Source organism: Neopsephotus bourkii, unplaced genomic scaffold (genome assembly GCF_033783945.1).
Source record: "Neopsephotus bourkii isolate Nb327-2 ecotype Australia unplaced genomic scaffold, CSIRO-AGI_Nbou_v1 NB_1441, whole genome shotgun sequence".
Taxonomy (NCBI): Eukaryota; Metazoa; Chordata; class Aves; order Psittaciformes; family Psittacidae; genus Neopsephotus; species Neopsephotus bourkii.
Genome location: NW_026901918.1, coordinates 25,482 through 45,330, shown reverse-complemented (window position 1 = coordinate 45,330; position 19,849 = coordinate 25,482). Strand labels below are relative to the sequence as shown.

Here is a 19,849-nt window from a genome sequence, read left to right as displayed (position 1 = left end):
GGCAGATTTAGGTGGAAAGCAATTCTGAGTACCTAGAAAGAGGAGGGTGGGCATACAGCAACACAAGGAAATCAAGCCAGAAGCCTTTTATCTCAGCATGCAGAACCAGGTGCTACCTGCTGTTGTGGTTTTGACCCCAGCCTGTAAGTTGTACCATGGTTATGCTATTAACTTTCACTGCTGTAGTCAGTGCTGATGCCATTGCCAGGCCTGGCCATGGCTGCAGTAGTTGCACAGAAGCTACTGTAGAGGAGCCTGTGCACATTTACTCTGGTGTCACAGAGCCCCAGCATGTTGCTCATGAGATGGGGTCTAGGAATGTTCACCACAAATAGATACGTGGTAATTTCCACGAACTCCCAGTAAAACTGAACAGCAGGTTTTCCCGGTGTGAGACTTTTCTATGTGCCAGTGTATTTCGCGCTCCAGGCGCAACATCCCACATCTCTCCCGGCTAATGAGCCTTCCCTCGCCACCTGCGGCTAGGAGAGCAGGCCCCGGCCCGCTTGACGCCACAGCTAGAACCGCCAGCCCAGGCCCAAGCCCTGCCCTGCACCGTCCCATCCCGTCCCGTCCCACAGCCTCCCGCGGTCCCGCCTGCAGCCAGCGGCGCCCCGGGGGGCCGCCGGTAAAACGCAGGGCCCTCGCGCCTCGGCTGCGGGAAGAGGAAGGAAGGAGGGAGCCGGGGGTCACGTGGGTGGCGGGACCGGCGCCGGCGGTCGCGAGAGGCTGAGACGGCGCGGGCGGCAGCATGGCGGCGGCGCTGCGGGGCCTGGGCCTACTGCAAGGCCGAGTCAGGCTGGCAGCCACAGCCGCCGCGATCTCTTCCTTCCGCCGTCCCAGCCAACGGGCGCCGGTGCAGGGAGGCGCCGCTGCCACTGTCCCCTCGGCCGGGAAGAGCTACGGCTCCGAGGCGAAGGAAGAGGAGGAGCTGCGGATACGCTACCTGGATGACGAGCACAAAGGTAACGAGCGGAAGGCGGCAGCGGCGCGGCTGCCCCGCACCCACTACCCCGGCTCGTGGGTGACCCCTCCGCGCCACCGAGGCTTTGTGGGACGGCCGCCTAAGGTGGGGCAGGGAGGGGGAGGTCCCGAGGGAGCCACTGCCGGTCGGGGGCGGGAAGGGAGCGGCAGCTCCTCCTCCTTACCCTGGCCGGTGGCTTCGTCGCAGGGTGGGGGTTGTGGCTGGTGTGGCAGCTGCAGAGCTGGGTCTGCTTGGGGTCTCCTGGTTTTTCCTTTTCAGTGTGCTATACTGTACGTAGTCTATGTTCACCCTTTTATAAGCGGACATGTGTTGGCCACTTTAATGGGAGAAAAGGAAGTTTAGCAGCAAACTGCTAGAGTCGTGCTGCTTACCTCTTTTCTGCTTGTGTGCAGGGTAGACAAGGGCACAGAAGTAGCTTCAGCCTTTTCTGTTCTGGGGTGTGTGGCTACATCAGTCTTGCTCATCTCATGCTGCTTTCCAAGTAGCCATCTTACTCTCCTCCTTGTAGTGCTACCAACTGCTGCTGACCTTGCTCTGCTTAGCTATACCAACAGTCTTGTTTTAATACAGCTGGTTAGACAAAGGAAGTGAATCCATGCTCTAGAGTGATCTGGAGCCAGTGCAACACAACATGGATGCTTTGTGCTTCCTCTTCTGGTTTGATGCTGAACACATTTTAGAGGTCTTCTTCCTTTGGAGGTGTTTCATCTCCCTTGGTGTTTGTCACTTCCTTCCCATTTAGAATCCTAGAATCATGGAGTAGTTAGGGTTGTAAAGGATCTTAAGATCATCTAGTTCCAAGCCCCCTGCCATAGGCAGGGGTTTGGGTGCAGCAGGGCTAGGAATGGTGGGGAAATAGTAAGTGCAAGCTCCCTTCCTGAGGGCTATTATTTTAGAACCATGATGCTGTACCTACTTTTATGGAGAGGGCCACAGTGTAGAGCTCTATTCAGCTGCAGCGCATTGTCTTTATGTAACTGCTGTGTCTTGGAGTAACCGTATGTTGTGATGTGCAATTCAGTTTGTGTCTTTCAGCATGTTAAGTCAGTTATTTTGGACTTGATGCTAATTCAGGCGAGCACCTGTGACTTGAGTATGCACAGATACAGTTTTGTATACATATGCAGAGAGGCAACTTTAAAACTTTGAATTTTATCATGATTCTTTTTCAAAGGAGAACTGAGGTTCTACTTTCATTCAAGCAGAAGTTTTTCTGTCAGTGTTAAGGGTCAGTAAAGTTGTTGATATCGAAAGAATCATGACCAGGAGGTCAATGGAGGGGATCCTGCCCCTCTACTCTTTTCTTGTGGAACCTCACTTGGAATATCGTGTACAGTTCTGGTGTCCTCAGCGCAAAAAGGACACGGAGCTGTTGGAGCAGGTACAGAGGAGGGCCACGAGGATGATCAGGGTACTGGAGCGCCACCTCTGTGAAGACAGGCTGAGAAAGTTGGGGCTGTTCCAGCCTTCCAGTATCTGCAGGTGGCCTACAAGGATGGTGGAAAGGGACTCTTCATCAAGGACTGTACCAGTAGGACAAGGGGTAATGGGTTTAAACTTACAGTTTAAACTGATACTGTAAGATCAGTTGGGCATAGAATTAAAGGAGGCTTCTGAAGAAAAAGTAGAGAGGTAGCTAAAGTTTTGCATGTCAGTAACCCAGTTTTTATTTTTTCCCTTGAAAAAATCTTTGTGAAGTTATTTTTTCTTTCCTTCTGGCAATATACATCTTTGTTAACTGTGGCATTAAAAATGCTCCAAAACATGGAGATAACATTTGGAGAGTTAAATCAGCTGTGGCTATCATAAAGAGGCATTTAATCAATCTATTTTAAGTTCATTAATTCTTTTTAGGAGAAGGGATTTTGTTTGGCGTTGCCTTTCAGAAGAACATGGAAAAACATACTTGTTTATTAATAAAGGATAAAAACAAGAGCCTCAGATTTAAGCCTGGAGGAGACGTAAGTTTCCTGTGAAAGAAACGTCTCTGCTTCCTCTCCATCCTGGTACTGCTCACCCTCCACCTTGTATTGTGTGACAAGTTTGTCTGTCTTTATCTGCTTACAGCCTGTAATAACTGCTGGATTAGTGCATTAACTCCATATGATTTCCTGTGTTCTTTTTTACTCTCCTCTAATCTACCATTCCTTTTTTCCACCAGTTCATTTTCTAGACCTTCTCAGGTGCTGTTGCCTCATCCGTACTCTTCCATTACATACTTCTTGACCACACACAGGTCTAGTCTCTGGGACTACCTTTTACAGCTCACGCATTCTTGTTTATGCTGTGAGTGTTTCTGTGCTACCTGGAGAAGTTGTTTTGTCCCGGGGCTTTTACAGCTGAGGATGCTGGGAGGCAGGAAAACTGAATGTAGCTGCCTTGCACAGAAGCATGTATTTTGTAGCTCTAGACAAATCCTTCCCTGCAGGCAAAGTACCAAACTGTCCTGCTTCATAACACTTTGACCTGAGTTCCCACATTTTTGGGAACTTATAAACATAAACTGAGAGTATATTTGAAAGGGGTCATTATTAAGATTTTAACTCGACACTCTTCAGCTTCCAAATTTGAACCCAACTAGAATACAAAAGGTGTGAGATTTTTGAAGAACGTGATTGTAAACTGCCTGTGTATTCTGAACAGTGTTGCAACTTGTGTAGCTTTTTATATCAGTTTTCTGTAAGTATAGGTGAATGTCAGTGCGTTAGTATTTTTCAATTAAAGACATAGCTTTTACTTTGAGATTCTAGGGCTGAAATGTACTACAGCTGTTGACATTTCAGAACTTTTAGCCAAGTTGCGTTAGTGATCCCATTGCAAATTTTAAGGCTTTTGCACTTCAAGTTACAGATGGAATCAGGAGAAATATCTGCAGTCTTGACTCAAGTATTGTAGTGTCACTTGCTGGAATGCGATAAAAATATTTGTAAAATTCAGATTTTGCACTAGAATGACTCTTTGTGCTTATATTTTCCAGCTGTTGTTAGTTGAGTTCGAGGATGTAAGACAGCTTTTTGTCATCCTCAGTTACAATTTTAACATATATAGAATAGGCAGAATGAATACAGTCTCAGTTGAAGTTGTTTGTTCAGAGGTTGGAAACTGGTCACTAGCTGATAAATTGCATAAGCTTTCCCTTCTTTTACTCTCTTTAAATAAAGCAGGGGTAAGCAGATATGCTAATTTAAGAAATACAGGAAAGATTTTTAAGTGGTTTTTTAAGTGCAGATGAGGGATTTGGAAAAGTGTTTTTGGCCTTTTTGAAAAAAATACTGCCTAGTATGCACCTGTATGATTTTGCACTCAAATATTGCTTGATAAGGTGATCAGTGTAAACTACCAGAAATGTACATGATACACTCCCCATCGATTCTTGTTTTGCTGAAAAACCTATTCTATAATAACAAGCATCGAAGTCAACTTGTCTACCTTGGTTTATCTCAGTGCTTTGAGACAAGCTTAAAAATAGCTTAGCTCTCTTTGATTCTTCCTCTGTTTTGCAGTGCATATTTTAATTTGGGGTTTTTTTTTAGTTTTGAAAAGGTACATTTGGATAGATGATTTGTGTGAGTATACTTAATACAAATAAATGTATTATCATAAGTACTTTCTATACAGATTTAGTGAATCTTTCTAACTCAGAGAAAATTACTAATGAGTGTAAAGACAGGATTTTTTTTGTAAGTAAATGTTAAATGTGTTCGCACCAAACATTGAAAATGAGTATTTTTTAAAAAACTAAGAAGTACAAGATAAACCAGATAAAAATCATATTTTTGCTATCGCTCTTAAAAGTACAAGAACCTTTCAGTATGAACTGCATATATGCAAACCCCAAATTTAGTCTACACTATGAAATGAGGATGTTTTGGGGAATTTAAGTAGCAAATACCTGGGCAAATACTGAGTTTCTGGAATTTCCTTTTTTTTTTTTTTAAATATATATATATATATATATATATCTTGTAGATGGCAATACTTTGGGCATTTTTGTTTGATGTAGAGAGCCCCCTTTTTGTCTTTCGTTCCTCATCCCTGTTCTAGTCTTTTGGCTTTGTTCCCTTACCCCTGCATTCTCCAGGTAAAAAAAAGTCCTGTTTGATAAGAACTTACCTGAGCTGCAGCCATTTAAGAGAACTGTATGCTGGTGTTTAGAAATCAGAGAATTGTAGTGCGTTCAGGAAGTAATTGTCTAAAAGATTGCTGTAGGATTGGCAAGCTTACCAAGATAAGCTTCTCAGAATTTTATTGTTTGATAATCATGCCTGTTAAGATTAGGGCGAAATAAAGACAAATAAGTGATGTTTCTGCTGCAACATTCATACTACTGCACATGTAATCAGTCAATGAGACAAGTGATCTCTAAGTGGGCTAAGGAAGCTGTGAATGTGTGATTGGAGCTGTATAGCAAACACTGAGTGCAGCTTTTGTGTGTTAGGGAGAGAACTATTACATATATTTTTCCTTTTAAACAAAAGGTCAGGCTTCCCATTGGTAGCATTCTTTCTGTTTGTGACTTCCTCCTACCTGTATCAGAGGTGCTAGTCTTAGGTGTGTTAACACTTCTTACTTTAAGAATTCTCTGAAGGCAAGCTGTCTAAAAAAGAAACCTAGTGCTTTACAGTTAAGTATCTTTCCTGATTACATATCAGCACTTCACACACAAACATGACATTTGTGCATGCAATTGTGTAATTATACATTCAGCCTTTGTAAGCCCTGTTTCCATGTGAAGGTATTAGGGGCATACTTTCTTTCTTACAAAAAATGTAATTTCTTTTGAACACTGAACTTTTTAACATTAGAAAGTGTAAGTCGATTTATTTTCTTTCAAGAACTCAGTATTTAAGTGATTACATTAGCATTTTCTGCAGTCCTCGATGTTTCTTCTATAATTTCAAAATAATTTACATAGACAGTATATATTTTACTCTACTGTAACAATGATACATTTTTTCTTCCCCTCCAGGAATTGTGGTGCTTGGATTAAATAGATCTCATGCCAAGAATGCGCTTAGCAAAAATCTTTTAAAAATGGTAAGTTAAAATAATAGTTTTTAGTATAGAAGTGAAGTATTGGTATTAAGCACTTTAAAAAGTGTTTGGTTATTCCCCTTCCTCATTTTCTCTGTAGATGTCAAAAGCTGTGGATGCTTTGAAATCTGATAAGAAAGTACGAACTGTTATATTCCGGAGTGAAGTCCCAGGGATATTCTGTGCTGGTATGCAAACTCCATTTTCCTGAGAAGCTGAAAATCTGTATCTCATATTGCACAAAAAAAGGCCCAGATTCCAAGGAAACATGTCTTTTGTGTATATTCATCTCAGTAGCAAACAAAATATTTTGTATGATTTTCCTCAGTTACTAACAAGAACCAAATACTGGTTTTATTCTTTCTGTGTCATAAAGTATTTAAAAATATGTAACAGATTATTCATGGTGCTGAAAAGTTATTTGATTGAGCTCCTAGAAAGTCTTGTGTGTACTTCAGAATGAGGACCAAATAATGCTGGAGGCCTGTGTAGGAAGCTGTATCAACACTATGTTTTAAGCACATTAGAATTAACTTTCAACTGAAAAAAATACTTAAAATGTATTATGAAAGTAACTCTCACTTCATGCTGCATGAATTTTAAAAATATAGTTAAAAAAAACCCAAAACCAAAAAAACAACATGTGTCTTGCCAAGTGCTCAGGAAAACAAAAGCTCTCAACTATGAAACACTGGGAAAAAGAATTTGTCAACATGTCAAAATCAATTGAGGCAACTGTCTTTTGTGGATATAAAGTGAATAGTTTCCTTATTTTCAGATACCCCATCTAGTTCTTACTTTGCTCAAACTTAATTTAAATATGCTTGAAACCGAAAACTAAAGTCAGTTTCCTCTTACTAATATACAAATAGAACTGTCAGGAAAGAAGAGATCAGTTCTAAAATCTTTCTTTTCACTTATGAAGGCATTAAACTTGCTAGCCACACATAACGTAGTTAATTTAGATTTAAATGCAAAATAGTTTTTGCGATTTTTACGTATGTAACATACCAAAGTGCTTTTAGTTGAATTTTAAATTATTTTTGTTGCTTTTAATTGTGTTTTCCATCCAGATACAGTTTGTAACTTCTAACTGTGAGAAGCATTGTCCTGAAAAAAAGGAAGTATGAATTCAGTATTTAGTAATACATATAATAAGTTAAATATGCTTGTATTAAATATATTACTCGGTATATTTAATTTAAAGGTTGTATCTTGTTTTAAAGGAACAACTTTTAAAGATCAATTATTAATAATAATCTCAGGGAAAAAAGTTTAAAAGCTGTGTTTTTTAAACTGATGAAGAATGCAGCATCAGAGCAACACATGCAAATGAGGTTTTAAGTTACATGTTATGTATTTCATATGAAAAGATGGTCATTGGTTGAGATTTGCTGTCAACTGTGTATTTTTTTAGGTAACTTTTTTATTTAACAGTCATAAATTTTATCATAGTGTTATAGGGAAATATGAGAGCAGAAGTACTGATTTTGAGGGAGGGGATCTCAGTTGTGCTATTAATACTGTTCTTCTCCAGCATTCTTTGTTGGCTGACTTTGTAGAGCTGTTTTGGTATTGAGATTTAACATAGGCATTGTTGCCTGTTTGTCTGGCTAAAAAAAGAAAAGCAACTTAGAGAATGACAACTGACTCAGCTGACTGTAGACAGGATGCAAGGATGTTTATGTGTGGTCATTAGGATGGGACATAAACCCTGAAAAGAGGAGTGTGAAGGACTAGGTCTGGATAGCAAAGCCAGATTTTTAACCAGGGAATAGAGATAGAGTGTGGACCAGGGGTCTGTGGTTAAAAAGTTACGTGAAAAAGGAGGGTCCTAAGAAAGGAAACACCTGCAGCTGAACCAGTGAAATAAAGGATGTTCCAACAGTGATAACTGAAACTCAGGGTGAATCAGAAGACTTGAGGCAGAGTTTGTCAATGAAAATAGGGAGAAAGAGCTCAGTGGCTGGAGGAGTTGCTTCTATAGGTGGCTGTAAGAGTGTCTGTGAAGAGGATGAAATTAGAGAAGGCACAGTGGGACATGAAGAAAACAGGTAATGGTTTAGGGAAGTAGGATGGAGGGAGGAACACTGGATGTAACAAGGCATTTTCTGGAGGGTACTTAGGAAATTTGGTAGAACAGAAGAAAGCATTTTCAAACTGCAATATTGCAGGACAGTGTGTTGTTTCAAGAGCACTTAATTTCCTTAAAATAATGCAAGTATCATCTTGTGAAATGTCACATTTTCTGATGTGTTACAGTGCAATTCAGTTAGGATAGACTTTGAATGTTTGTTTTATTTTTTGTATTTCCTCAATTGTGTTTCCTTTCTTGCATGTGTGGGAATGTATGGTTTTTAAAAATACATTTTTATGATGATTTTTTGGACCACCATCTGATGTTTTACAGACCGCAGATTGAGAAACTTTTGTCCTAGAATGTAATTCCCTCTTATGTGAGGAATGAAATCCAAGATCCTTAAATCTTGCCATTCCTCCACTGTGAAAAAAATCTGTGAAAGCCACAAGCCAAGTGTCTTGTTTCCTTCTAAGGGCTAGTTCACCAAACATGACATCCAGCTGTTTTTCACAAAATGATGGTGTGGTTGATCAAAAGATTTAGACTGTTGATGACTGTTGTGGATTTGAGCATGTTTCCAAATTATGGAATTTTCACATGTGAAATGGATGAAAAAAACCAGGAATTGTATAAAAGAAAATAGAGATGTGCCAGCACTCATCTAATTTCATTTCCGCATAAAGATTTGCTTTGAATCTTTTTACTACTGTTGTCTTGGTTCTTTCTTATGCTCTATGCATCCCTGGGTGCAGAAAGGTCTTCATGAATGCTCTAGTGCTGATCAAAAGGGACACCCAGAAGTCAAAGAACAGCTTGGCTGGTGTTAAAGATGCATGATGTCCATGAGGCCACCTTCTGCTTCCATGAGAAGTGCTCTGGCTCTGGCTCCCTCCTTGAGGGAGGTACAGTCTCTGCATGGGATGAGGCAGGTGTCCCTAGGTAAAAAATCTGTGATCGAATAGTTTAGAGCTGTGCTGTGTCAACACAAAGGGCTAAGTTACATGGACACAGGCAGTTTAAATAGCTTCATTTTTAATTATTAATGTAATGTTAACGTATGTATAATGGTGATATTGCTCAGGTAGCTTTGTGAGTAGATTTTGAGGATTTTTCACCTTAAAAAAAACCACTGGAAGTGTGTGTGCATAGTACTGTTGGGAGATACGGTGCTGTGGGGAAGGGAAGAAGGACCGTCCACGATTCTTGCAAAACTTCGTGTTGGAGTGGCAGTGTGTTCTGGAGACATTCTTACAGCTTCTCTTCTTAACTACGTGAGGTCTGAAAGAAGGTACAAGTAAAATATATTGTCCAAGAGCAACTTTTTGGTTTTTTGGTTTTTAGATGGTGTTCCATAATGTTTGTAGTCCAAACAGCTGAACAACCTAATATTGCACCTTAAAGCTTTTGTTGTTCGGTTTTGTAGCCTTTGAATAGAAGGCAGAATAGTACTTATACTTCTTCTAGTTATTGTTGAATTTTGCATTTGGAAATGTTTTGGCAAACTGAAGCCTGCTGCATGATTCCAGGTCTTCTCCTACCCCTTTTGTTTCTGTGTTTGGTCACATGAGATAGTGATCAATTTTGCAATTACAAACTATGGATATTTGGGATCAGGTAATACTCTTTTCTTTTTAAACAGTTTTATTTGTTGGTGATTAGAGTAATTAAAGAAACAGACTCCTTTTATATTCTTTTCGTTCCTCCTTTTCACCTGCTATTCCTTGTATTACTATTTCCCATAGGACTTTTGGGTGCCTCCAGCCCTCTTTGCATGTCCTATCAAGAAGGCACTTGTATGCATTTAAAAAAAAAATAATTCCTTGTGTTTGTTTCAGGCAGTATCTTATTGGCTCATAGTCCACTGGTCTATTAACTCATACTAATAAATAGAACTGCATGCTACTGTATACAGTTTAGAGTAGTTACTCTTTTATTTTCCTTGCTTAGTGGCTGGTCAGCCAGGACAGTTGCTTAACTCTAGCTGTCCCTGTCCAATCATAGGTAGTTTCTTTCCCAGAAGTCCTTATGTGAGTCGTGAGCCTCCGTGCATCCATCTGCCCTCTGTTGATACTCAGAAAAATTCTGCCATCTCTGATGGGAGGAGAATGAAATGCTGTCATTCCGTAGAGGAACAGATCACTTCTGGATTTCTTTTTTCATGGAAGAGTTAAAAGGAGAGCTTTTAGGGGCAAGAGCCTCCTACTTCTTGAGATATTTTGGTGACTGTGTTTAGAGTATAATTGTTAAGAACAGTCACTTCAGTATTGCCTCTCTAAAGTGAACTGCAATAGCTGAAATAGAGGTTGTGAGATCAATGAGTTATTTTCTTTGTATATATGTGCACAAAAAGAAAAATAGCTTTGGGACAATTTTTAGTTGACAGATTAAAAAAATGTTGTTCTTTGGAGATCTTATTTCAGAAATATTTGAAATGTATCAGAATGTGGATAGTTAACTTATATCTTATAATCAGCTTTCAAGACAATTTGGAAAATTTGGGTGTTGGAACTTTTCACACCTCTTTGACCTAAAAGTTGCTGCAGCTTGGCCAATAAGGCTCCCTCTTGGAAAAGCAGAAGTAATCTTTCCGCCAGCAAAAATTCATCCTTTGGGTCTGTGATGTGAGTAAAGCCAACACAAATGTTTTTCCTGTTGGCATAATTTGTCTAAATCAGAATTTTGTTTCCAGCGCAGCTGAACTGGCTGTATGGTGTGTGGTTCCCAGCTGCCATTTCCAACTGGTGTAGTTTTTGTGGCAGAAGTTTATGAAGGAGACAAGCCTGCTACAGCAGAGCCTTGAAGGCTTCTTCACTCATGAGGTTTTCATATGGAGGAGGAGAGCAGTTTCATAATAGCTCTCAAATACTTGACCTACACTTATTTTTGTAGAACTATCAAGAGTAGTAGGGAAGTATTACTGTAGGTGTCGTTTTCTTCTTCTCTCCAGTCTCTGTTAAGCAAGCAAGGAGAGAGGGTATATTTTTCCATAGTGTATTTTGGTCCTCCACATTCCAGCTCCTGCACAGGACCTGAGAAGAAAGTTAATGTATTACTCCACTGTTCCCTTCTCAGTGTTTAGATCACATGTGAAAAAAATCGGATGTCTTCCAGATATTCTTGTTGCTGTACATACATTTCATTCCCCCAAATAAATGACTTTAGCAATAGACAATAGCTAGGTTCTTTCCTCTTTTTTGATTACAGACTTTAATCAAGGCTCAGATTCACACTGATGCTAGCTGCTGGTAGGCTGCTAAGCTCAATGACAGTTGTATTCCCCCTAGAACAATATGATTTACATGAAATCTGCCAGCTTGGTCAGCCACGTGACAGCTGTCTTCAGTGTGTGTGCGCACAGTAACCTGTTCAGTTTGGATCTGCAGCTTGCATTTGTCCAACATTGCTTAATTATACTTGCTAATTTTGTTTCTAATGTTGTTTTTATGAGAGAACTAGTAGCCGTCAAGATTTTTTATTTTGAATACCTGAGCCAATAAAGAACATAGTTAGGGTTGTGGTTTGATCTCCTAGTCGTTGCAGAAAAAAAATGCCAATAACAAAAACTGGTTTAAATGTCTGTCTTTTGGGAGTACCTCAGATAACTCCAAGTGCTCCTCTGCCTTTTACCTTGAGGAGGAATGCTGAACTTCAGAAGAAATTGGAAGGACTGTGGGTTTTTGAATGCTAGAAAAGCCCATCTGAAACAAAAGTTTGTTCTTGGCCTTACATGTGGCAGAGCTGCTATGTTCCTAAATGATCACTTACATGATTCTAGTATTGGAATGTAGTTCGTACGAGTTCAGCATGCTGTTTCATGTATGTTATCCTGCCCATGTTTACCATAACCTTGTGACTAATTGTAGAACAAGGTACTGGAACATGATAAAAAAAAAATTGCTTGTAGTTAGAGCAGCACATGGTGGCACAGTAGATAGCTGCATGACTAGTTGATGCAGCAAAAATAAAGAAATATACGTATGTCTTCTAGTTGCAGAAGAAATACATATGGGAGCTTTCCAAGAAGTTTTTCAGAAAGAATGTGAGAATTTAGCTATGTTTGTTGTCTTTATTTCCAAAAGAGCGATCCGTTCTTGTTGAGGATACAGGCACATGGGTAGGGGTAGGAAGTTGGGTGAAACTGTCAGGATAGTGGAATCTTTAAATAATCTCTCATCAGTAATGAAACTTTCAGCTAAGAATCACTTGTCTGCCTTCTCTTTGGTAATTACAATGCCTTGTATAGGAAAGTTGGGTTTTTTTTAATATATATATATGCATTCAGTTTTCTTAAAGTTACTCTGTAGCTGGGAATAGAATTTTAAAACCATTATATTTGGTTTACATGGCAAGGTTTTTGTGGCAGGGGGTAGGTTCTGTGTGAAGAGACTATGAGATGTCCCGGTATTGGACACTGTGAGCTCCAGCCGGCTCCAGAATGCACCCATGGTTTCCCAAAGCTGAGCCCTTTCGTGGTGCTGATAGCACCTCTGCATTAACATATTTAAGAAATAGTAAAAACCATATGCAGCATCTGTGAGAGAGAGAGGAGTGGAAAAAAATGTGAGAGAAGCAACACTACAGACACCAAAGTCAGGAAGAAGGAAGGAGAGGAGGTGCTTCTAGTGCAAGAGCAGAGAACATGTTGAACTCGTTCTCTTTGCAGCCCATGGTGCAGCCCATGGTGAGGCAGGCTGTTCCCCTGTAGCCTGTGGAGGTCCATGGTGGAGCAGATCTTCCCCTGCAAGCTGTGGAGAACCCCATGCTGGAGCAAGGGAACATGCCCTAAAGTAAGCTTCAACCCATGAATAGCTTTCTCAGGAGCAGGTTCCTGGCAAGAGCTGTGACAGGCCTGTGGAGAGTAGTCTATGCAGGAGCAGATTTTCTGGCAGATGTGACCCAAGGGGTGTGACCTACACTGAAACAGTGTGGTCCTGGAGGACTGCACGCCATGGAAGCCTATGCTGAAGCATTTCTTGAGGAATTGTGGCCCATGGGTAGGGACACATGTTAGAGCAGTTCATGAAGAACTCTGTCCCATGGAAGGGGCCCTGTTCTGGAGCTGGGGAAAAAGTGAGGAGGCAGGAGTGGCAGAGAAGTGTTATGGCCTTACTGCAACCCCATTCCCCATCCTGCTGGCACTGCTCAGCAGTGGTCAAAGAGGTAGAAGAGTTAGTGAAGTTGAGCCAGAAAAGAAGGAAGGGTGGGAGAAGATGTTTGTAGATTTATTTGTTTTTGTGAGTTTCTCACTATCTAACTCAAATTGGCAGTAAGTTAAATCTGTCTTTCCTAAGTTGAGCCTGTTTTGCCCACCATGGTAATTAGTGAGTAATCTCCCTGTGCTTATTTCAACCTGCAAGCTTTTATTTTTATCTCCCATCTTATTGAGGAGAACTGAGAGAGCGGTGTGGTGGGCACCTGGCAGCTAGCCAAAGTTAACCCACCACATCCAGTTCTTAACGGATTTTCCAGGAAAAAATACAAAAACAAAACAACAACAACAAAACCAAACCACACACAAAAAGACCGAGGAAAGACCTTTTTTCTTGAGGAACTATGAAATTGTGGTTGGACATGTCATATGAAGTCTTAGAGAGACTTGCTTAAAAGATGGGCTAGATAAAAGTAGTCAGAAACATTTCTCTCCAGTGGAGTGAGTAGTGATCAGTACTGTGTAATTAGTACTGTACTAATTACATATTCTAAAGTGGATTACCTTCAAAAGAAGATACTAAATCTGTAGCTGCTTGGTTGTTTCTTCCATCCCTTACTTAAGATGCAAGATTCTTTTCATCAGGCTTGTGCAGGACATGTGTTTAGATGTCTGTTCCTATATTGTGTGCTCTAAGCAGTTGTCTATGAAATATTGTGTGTCTGTTTCCTGTAGTTCGTAAGTTCTGTAATGATAGCTTTAGTTTAGTTATTTCTTCAGTGCCAGGAGCAATTAATAAAAACATTATATTTCTGTCTAAGAGAGACCGTTCTTCACTGTTTGCAGATTATTTGAATTGAAAGTACTTTCAACCACTGTGTGCTTTTCTCCTGTTTTGCATGGGCTTTAGTGGAAGTGGAGACAACTTTACTCATAGCTAATATTGCCATAGCATAAAACTTAAAAGTTTCTGGTAAATGGTTGTGTTCAGCTGGGGTGCTAGATATTTCCATGCAAGTTTTCTTCCTTTTTTGGTCTTGAATGAGCTGTAGACTGTAGCTTACTGTGATTTGTGAGCACAAAGCTGATGAGTAGCAAATTAAATTATCAGGGCATTAGTGAAATTATAAAAGCCAGCTAGAGAGCCATCTTTTTAGCAGTATTTTCCCTGATTGGTGTAATTTTGCGATACCTTTTCAAGCTGATGAAACAGAACATCTAACCATTTCTTCTCTTGTGTGGCTTGTGACACTGGTTAAAAAATGGAAATATAAAGGATTCATTTGTTTCTCTTAATAATACAAGCATTCTTCTTTCTCCTTCCCCATTAGAATGGAAGCCCTCTTGGACTTGAGATTTGTATTATTAACGTAAGATTTACCTAAAACCCCACATCTGTCTGAATTGGTCCTCTAGTTACGTGGTAATTCTTGCCAGGTAGAAGCAATGTTTTTGTGGACAGTGGCTTAACAGGAATGATCAAGCTAGTGCTTTAGTAGTGTAAGAGTTAACTAAGGCAAGACTTTGTAATACAAACCAGCACAGTGGGCATGACAATGGTGTCATTCAGGTGGAAGGTATAAGAGCAGAATTAAAAGTGTGTCTTTGGCTGTTGGAGAATACAGGTTGTAAGTTTTAATTGCTGAAAAAAAAGGTAATTACTATGTTTAAATAGTTTAATAAATTGTCTGAGGCTTTTAACCTGTTAGAACAATTGCACACAATGGATGTGGCATTTTTTGGATTCTTTTTTCATTGGAAACAACCTAAAAATATAAAAAATACTAAATTCTAGGTAAAAGATGTATTTCTGAGAGAGTAGCATTTGATCAGTTCTGTAGTTTAACTGGTGGAGGGTAATGGGAAATAAGGATGACTTTCCCAAAGCCCTTAAATAACCTTAAAATGTGAAAAAAAGATCAAATTAGCATGCCTAAAACTAATAAATTGAAATATTAGGTATGAATTTTTTTTTTTTGTTATGTTCTGGAGAAGTAGTCACAAAGCATAAATATACTAGTGAAAAGAGAAATTTATTTCTTTGGATTCTGTGTGTGGCAGTCAGAGTTGTACTCCAGGGTATCTTCTTCTTTGAGTAGCTGTACAGAAAACTTAGGGAGACACATGTCCCATCCCTGGAAGCGTCAGTGCCAGCTTGCTTGGGGCTTTGAGCAACCTGATCTAGTGGAAGGTGGGTTGGGACCAGGTAATCTCTAAGGTCACTTCCAACCCAAACCATTCTATGATTCTTGACCATTTTGAGTTCCTTTCCTCCAAGTTGTACATACTGAGTTCATTAAAAATTCTGGAAGTGCAGCTTGCTTTTTTAATGGAAGATAGAGAGTTTTGAGCCTAACTTTAGAGCTAAGGCTTCTATAAGCAAATGTTTCGAGTGTCATTTCTTTTAATGAGAATAAACATAACCATATAGCTCATAAATAAGCAAAATAAATAGGTCCTTAACAGCTGGAGAACTGCAGTTTTGTGAGATGTTTGAAACTGACACAGTGCCCAAGTTCTTTTGGTTAGTTATGGAAATGATACACAAATCTCCTGAGTAAGAATTTGTAGTGACTTGGTTTGCAAACGTGACACAAGCAGAAGCTGTGGAGACACTTCTTCAAGTGTGTCCCAGAATTTAAATGAAAGTGATGTCTTGTAAACATGATTAGGAAGCAGTGAAAGACACCTCTCTTGGGTACCTAGAATAATGAAATGTGCATGGAGATGGAGAGCTTACTTAAAGTGATATAATGAATTTTCAAATAGTGAAGTCTTTTCTGGAGTGGATTTTACCAGAACAGACTAAATTAAAATGGAAATGATACCAGATGGATGCAGAACATTTTATATTGGGAAAACTATGTTATGCAGTGGATGTCCTTAGGTAGTTGGACAGTTTGTTTTCCCACTTACTGCTATAAAGAGGCTCTGCTTTCTGGATATACAATATATCCAAGTTTTTTATTTCAATATCTAAAGACTAATTGGAAATAGTTTTGGTATGTATTTGTCTTTTTTTTTTTTTTTAATATGCTTCTCTAAGGCTTGATCTACAAATGCCTTTGGTGATGTAACTGGCTTATTGCTGCTTGTATGGATTGGAAATAGATCTCCAATAGCTATATTATGTATCTACAGCCACTGCAGTGCATTAAATTTTGCCTTAAAAATACATTCTATGGTATTTTCATCAAGTTTATATAAACACACTTTTTCTAGGTTACCCTGTGTAGATGACTTCTTGCGTTTCACGTGCTTGTTGAATTTGACTTTTGGAATTTGTCCTTGTGGCACTGCTTCGGAGATGTGTTGAACTTTGTGTGCAGCTACTTGCTTAAATGCATTGCAACTTTTTTTTTTTAATTATTTTTTTTTTACTATCCTGTATCATTGAAGCTTGTAATTAGATGATTATCAATGTACATGACACCATGGAAAAAAATTTGGTAATTACCTAGATGTGTGATATAGAGATGTGCAGATGAACTTGACTGTAGTAAAAAAGACTTAACTAGAAACTTGCATAACCATTACCAGACGTATTCTGGTATCTCTGTGTGTATCAAAGTATGCTCTTGATTCTCGAGTTCAGGAAACCCCTTAATCTGGCATAATGTGTCATCTTTGAGCAAGCTATAGGCTGTGTCAGTTCCTGCAAGTGAATTAGAGCTAGGTAACTGTTGATACAGTATCTAAAGCTACAGGAGTATCTGTGCAGTCTTCACTGGTATCTTTAGGCTGTATGAAGTCACAGGGCAGTTCAAGTGGGTCCTCTGATATCCTTGTATGTATCAGCTTCCGGTAGCTCTCCATAGGTATTTTGACTTGTTTCACTTGTGGTTGACCCATGTTGCTAACAAAGGCTTTGCGTACTAGTAGTTTTATCTTAAAATCTTGTACTGGGCCTGGCTGGGATGGAGTTAATTTTTTTAATAGCATCCTTAATAGTGCTGTGTTTTAGATTGCTGACCAAAACAACATTGGTAAAACACCAGCTGTCACAGAGCAGTGCTTGTGCAGCATCAAAGTCCTTGCTGTTTCTCACTGCCAGTGGGTCACCTGAGGGTGGGCAAGAAACGAGGGGGGACACAGCTGGCACAGCTGACATGAATTGAGCAAGGGAATATTCCATAACAAGTAACACTGGGCTCAGCAATAAAACTGGGAAGTTGTTTCTCTTGCTTAAGCCTGGCGAGGCATTGGTCTGCTCATGGAGGGTCACTGCTTTTGCATCATTTGTTTTATCCCTTTCTTCCCCTGTACTTATTAAAATTTCTCAACCATGAGGTGTTTCGCCGCCTCTCTTGCTTTTGTTGTTACTCTTCTCTTTCCTATTGATGGGGAGTGAGCAGGTAACCGTGGCAGGCTTACCTGACAGCCAAACTCAAACCCAGTACAAAATTCTAGTTTTGTATGAGAACAGAAATGAAATCAATTAGCTGTGGGAACTCCAAAAATGTCCTATATAGTAATGAATACCAGTGCTACTATAATGTTACCATACTTCTTTTTAACTTTGCTAATGGGATGCTTGAAGTTATTTTAAGTCTGTTCCAGCAGGTGCTGCCTCCCTAGAGGGTTATTCTTCTTACCCATTCTATTTTCAGACTGCAGTGGTGAATTCTAACTAAAAACTTGGTATTTAGGTAGGTGTTATTTAGCAGTTTTTAATCCAAAAATATCTTTGGCACTCTTCAGGTATAAGCATAGATTTTGGGAAAAGATTCTTTCTGTACTTCTCACCCTTCATGATTGCCAGTGTGTGCAGACTTTAAGAGGCACCTTATGTGGATTGGTATTCTCACTGCTTTACCTGAGGATGGTTGGCAGTTTTTTATGGGAGTCTGGAATTGCAGCACCTTAGGGAATTAAGTTTTAGATCACTGGTTTGAGATACATTACTAAATTAGAGAATGCAGTTTGGCTGTCTTTTTCTATTGGGCTGCATCACCAGTGTGCTTTTGCTTTATGTCTTTCATTTCAGATCTTGGGATTGAGAAAAAGTTCTCTGTATGTAGGAGTGAAGCCATTTATTTTCTTTTAGGCTTTCTTGAAAGATGGGTTAGTATCCTAACCTGCATTAAGACAATTCAGGAACTTCAGCTACCTCTCCAAGCTGCTTGTACTTCTCTAATAAATATATTTTAGATGCTGAAGACATCTTTGCATATTTTGAAATAGAATTTTATTTATTGCACATTAAACACAGCACTTTATTAGACATAATTCTGTCTTTTAGTAATACCAAGTTGTTCATGTTTTGGTGATGATAAGAGGGTCTGTAGTGGTGTTGAGCAATTTAGTTGACTCCAACATGATACCAAGCTCATTTGAACATGATTACAATGGAACGTTGCTATTTTAGTTAATGTCATTCTCACAATTTTAATCATCTTTGAATCCTGGTTAAAAGAAAACTATCAAATCTTTATTATGTGTAAATTCTATGTCTGTCACAGAATGTCCTACATCATCTCAAAAGCTGCAAACTTAGTTTCAGATGTTGGTTAAAGTTTTTGCTACTATTTCAGGACATGCATATGGATCCATTTTTTTGTCAGAAGTTACACTAACTGATCTATACTTCATATAAAACGGTTAAAACCTGTGTGGTTTTAAAGTGGCTAAAACCAGGTGAAGAGCACTTTAACAGAAAGCTACAGGTTATCAGTTCACCTTGTTAATACTGAATTCATAAGGATAACTTTTGGCTAGGCCTCTGCTACCCAGGGCATTATTGGTAAATTCGTTTGTTCTTAGATGATGAGCGTAACTCCTTTTAACTTTGGTTATGTAAACCTGACCATTTGTCTTTCTGCTGTGGTGTCCAAGGTCCGTGTCTTTTCCATCAGTATTAAGTCAAAGTGAGTAGTCACCTCTGTTTGAAATATTCATGTCACATCTGTGGCTATTTGACATCTTGATTTGTGAAGAAAGGCTGCTGGTTTTCTTTACAGTTCTCTGAGGTGGGTTAGCTAACTAACCCTTTACCCTGGTGTACTAAGTGCCTATGGCACCTGATTTCTTTATTGGTGAGGGAACTGAGCCTGCTTTGCCTTTTATATCCTTAGCTGAGAAAATGTTCTGACAAAAAATAATCTGATCTCATGTGCTTGGTGGTAATGTGTGCTGGAAATAGAATACGTGTGTGCAACACATGACAAAAATAGTTATTGCATGGTAAAGAATTATTTTCCACTTGCTTTTGAAAAGAATAGAATGATTATGTAGCAGAAGTATTTAGACATATATGAATCTATGGCGTTTTCATCTTAACGATATTTACAACAGTTACTTTCGTATCTTTTTCCTACCATAAATGCCATAGAGCAACACGCAATGCAACTATTTATATGTGTGTGCCACAAATATGAAGAAAAAATTCAGTGCTTAATTATGTATATATGTGTATATATACGTATTTTTTTTTAACTTCTCTTGTCTTTGCCTGCTACTTACACTGGTTTCCTTCAGTGACACCTTTGTTGTAGGTTTAATGCAATAAAAGATATCCATCATCTAGACTGAATTTGCAGCTCTTTAAAGCTAGAGGAGAACAAAATAATCAATCCGTATAAACGTAGCATAGAGTTGCTTA

The 19,849-nt window shown here is 39.3% G+C and overlaps 1 protein-coding gene across 1 annotated transcript in view; it reads left to right on the top strand.

The window, feature by feature from the left end:
• Positions 1 to 693: 693 nt before the first annotated feature.
• The window catches only part of AUH (AU RNA binding methylglutaconyl-CoA hydratase), a 41,777-nt gene continuing 22,621 nt past the window's right edge, over positions 694 to 19,849 (top strand). The window contains exons 1-3 of the mRNA XM_061368683.1: positions 694 to 965; positions 5,955 to 6,022; positions 6,120 to 6,207. Coding sequence (XP_061224667.1) covers positions 752 to 965; positions 5,955 to 6,022; positions 6,120 to 6,207 — 370 coding nt within the window. The 5' untranslated portion in view covers positions 694 to 751. The remainder of the gene's footprint in view (positions 966 to 5,954; positions 6,023 to 6,119; positions 6,208 to 19,849) is intronic.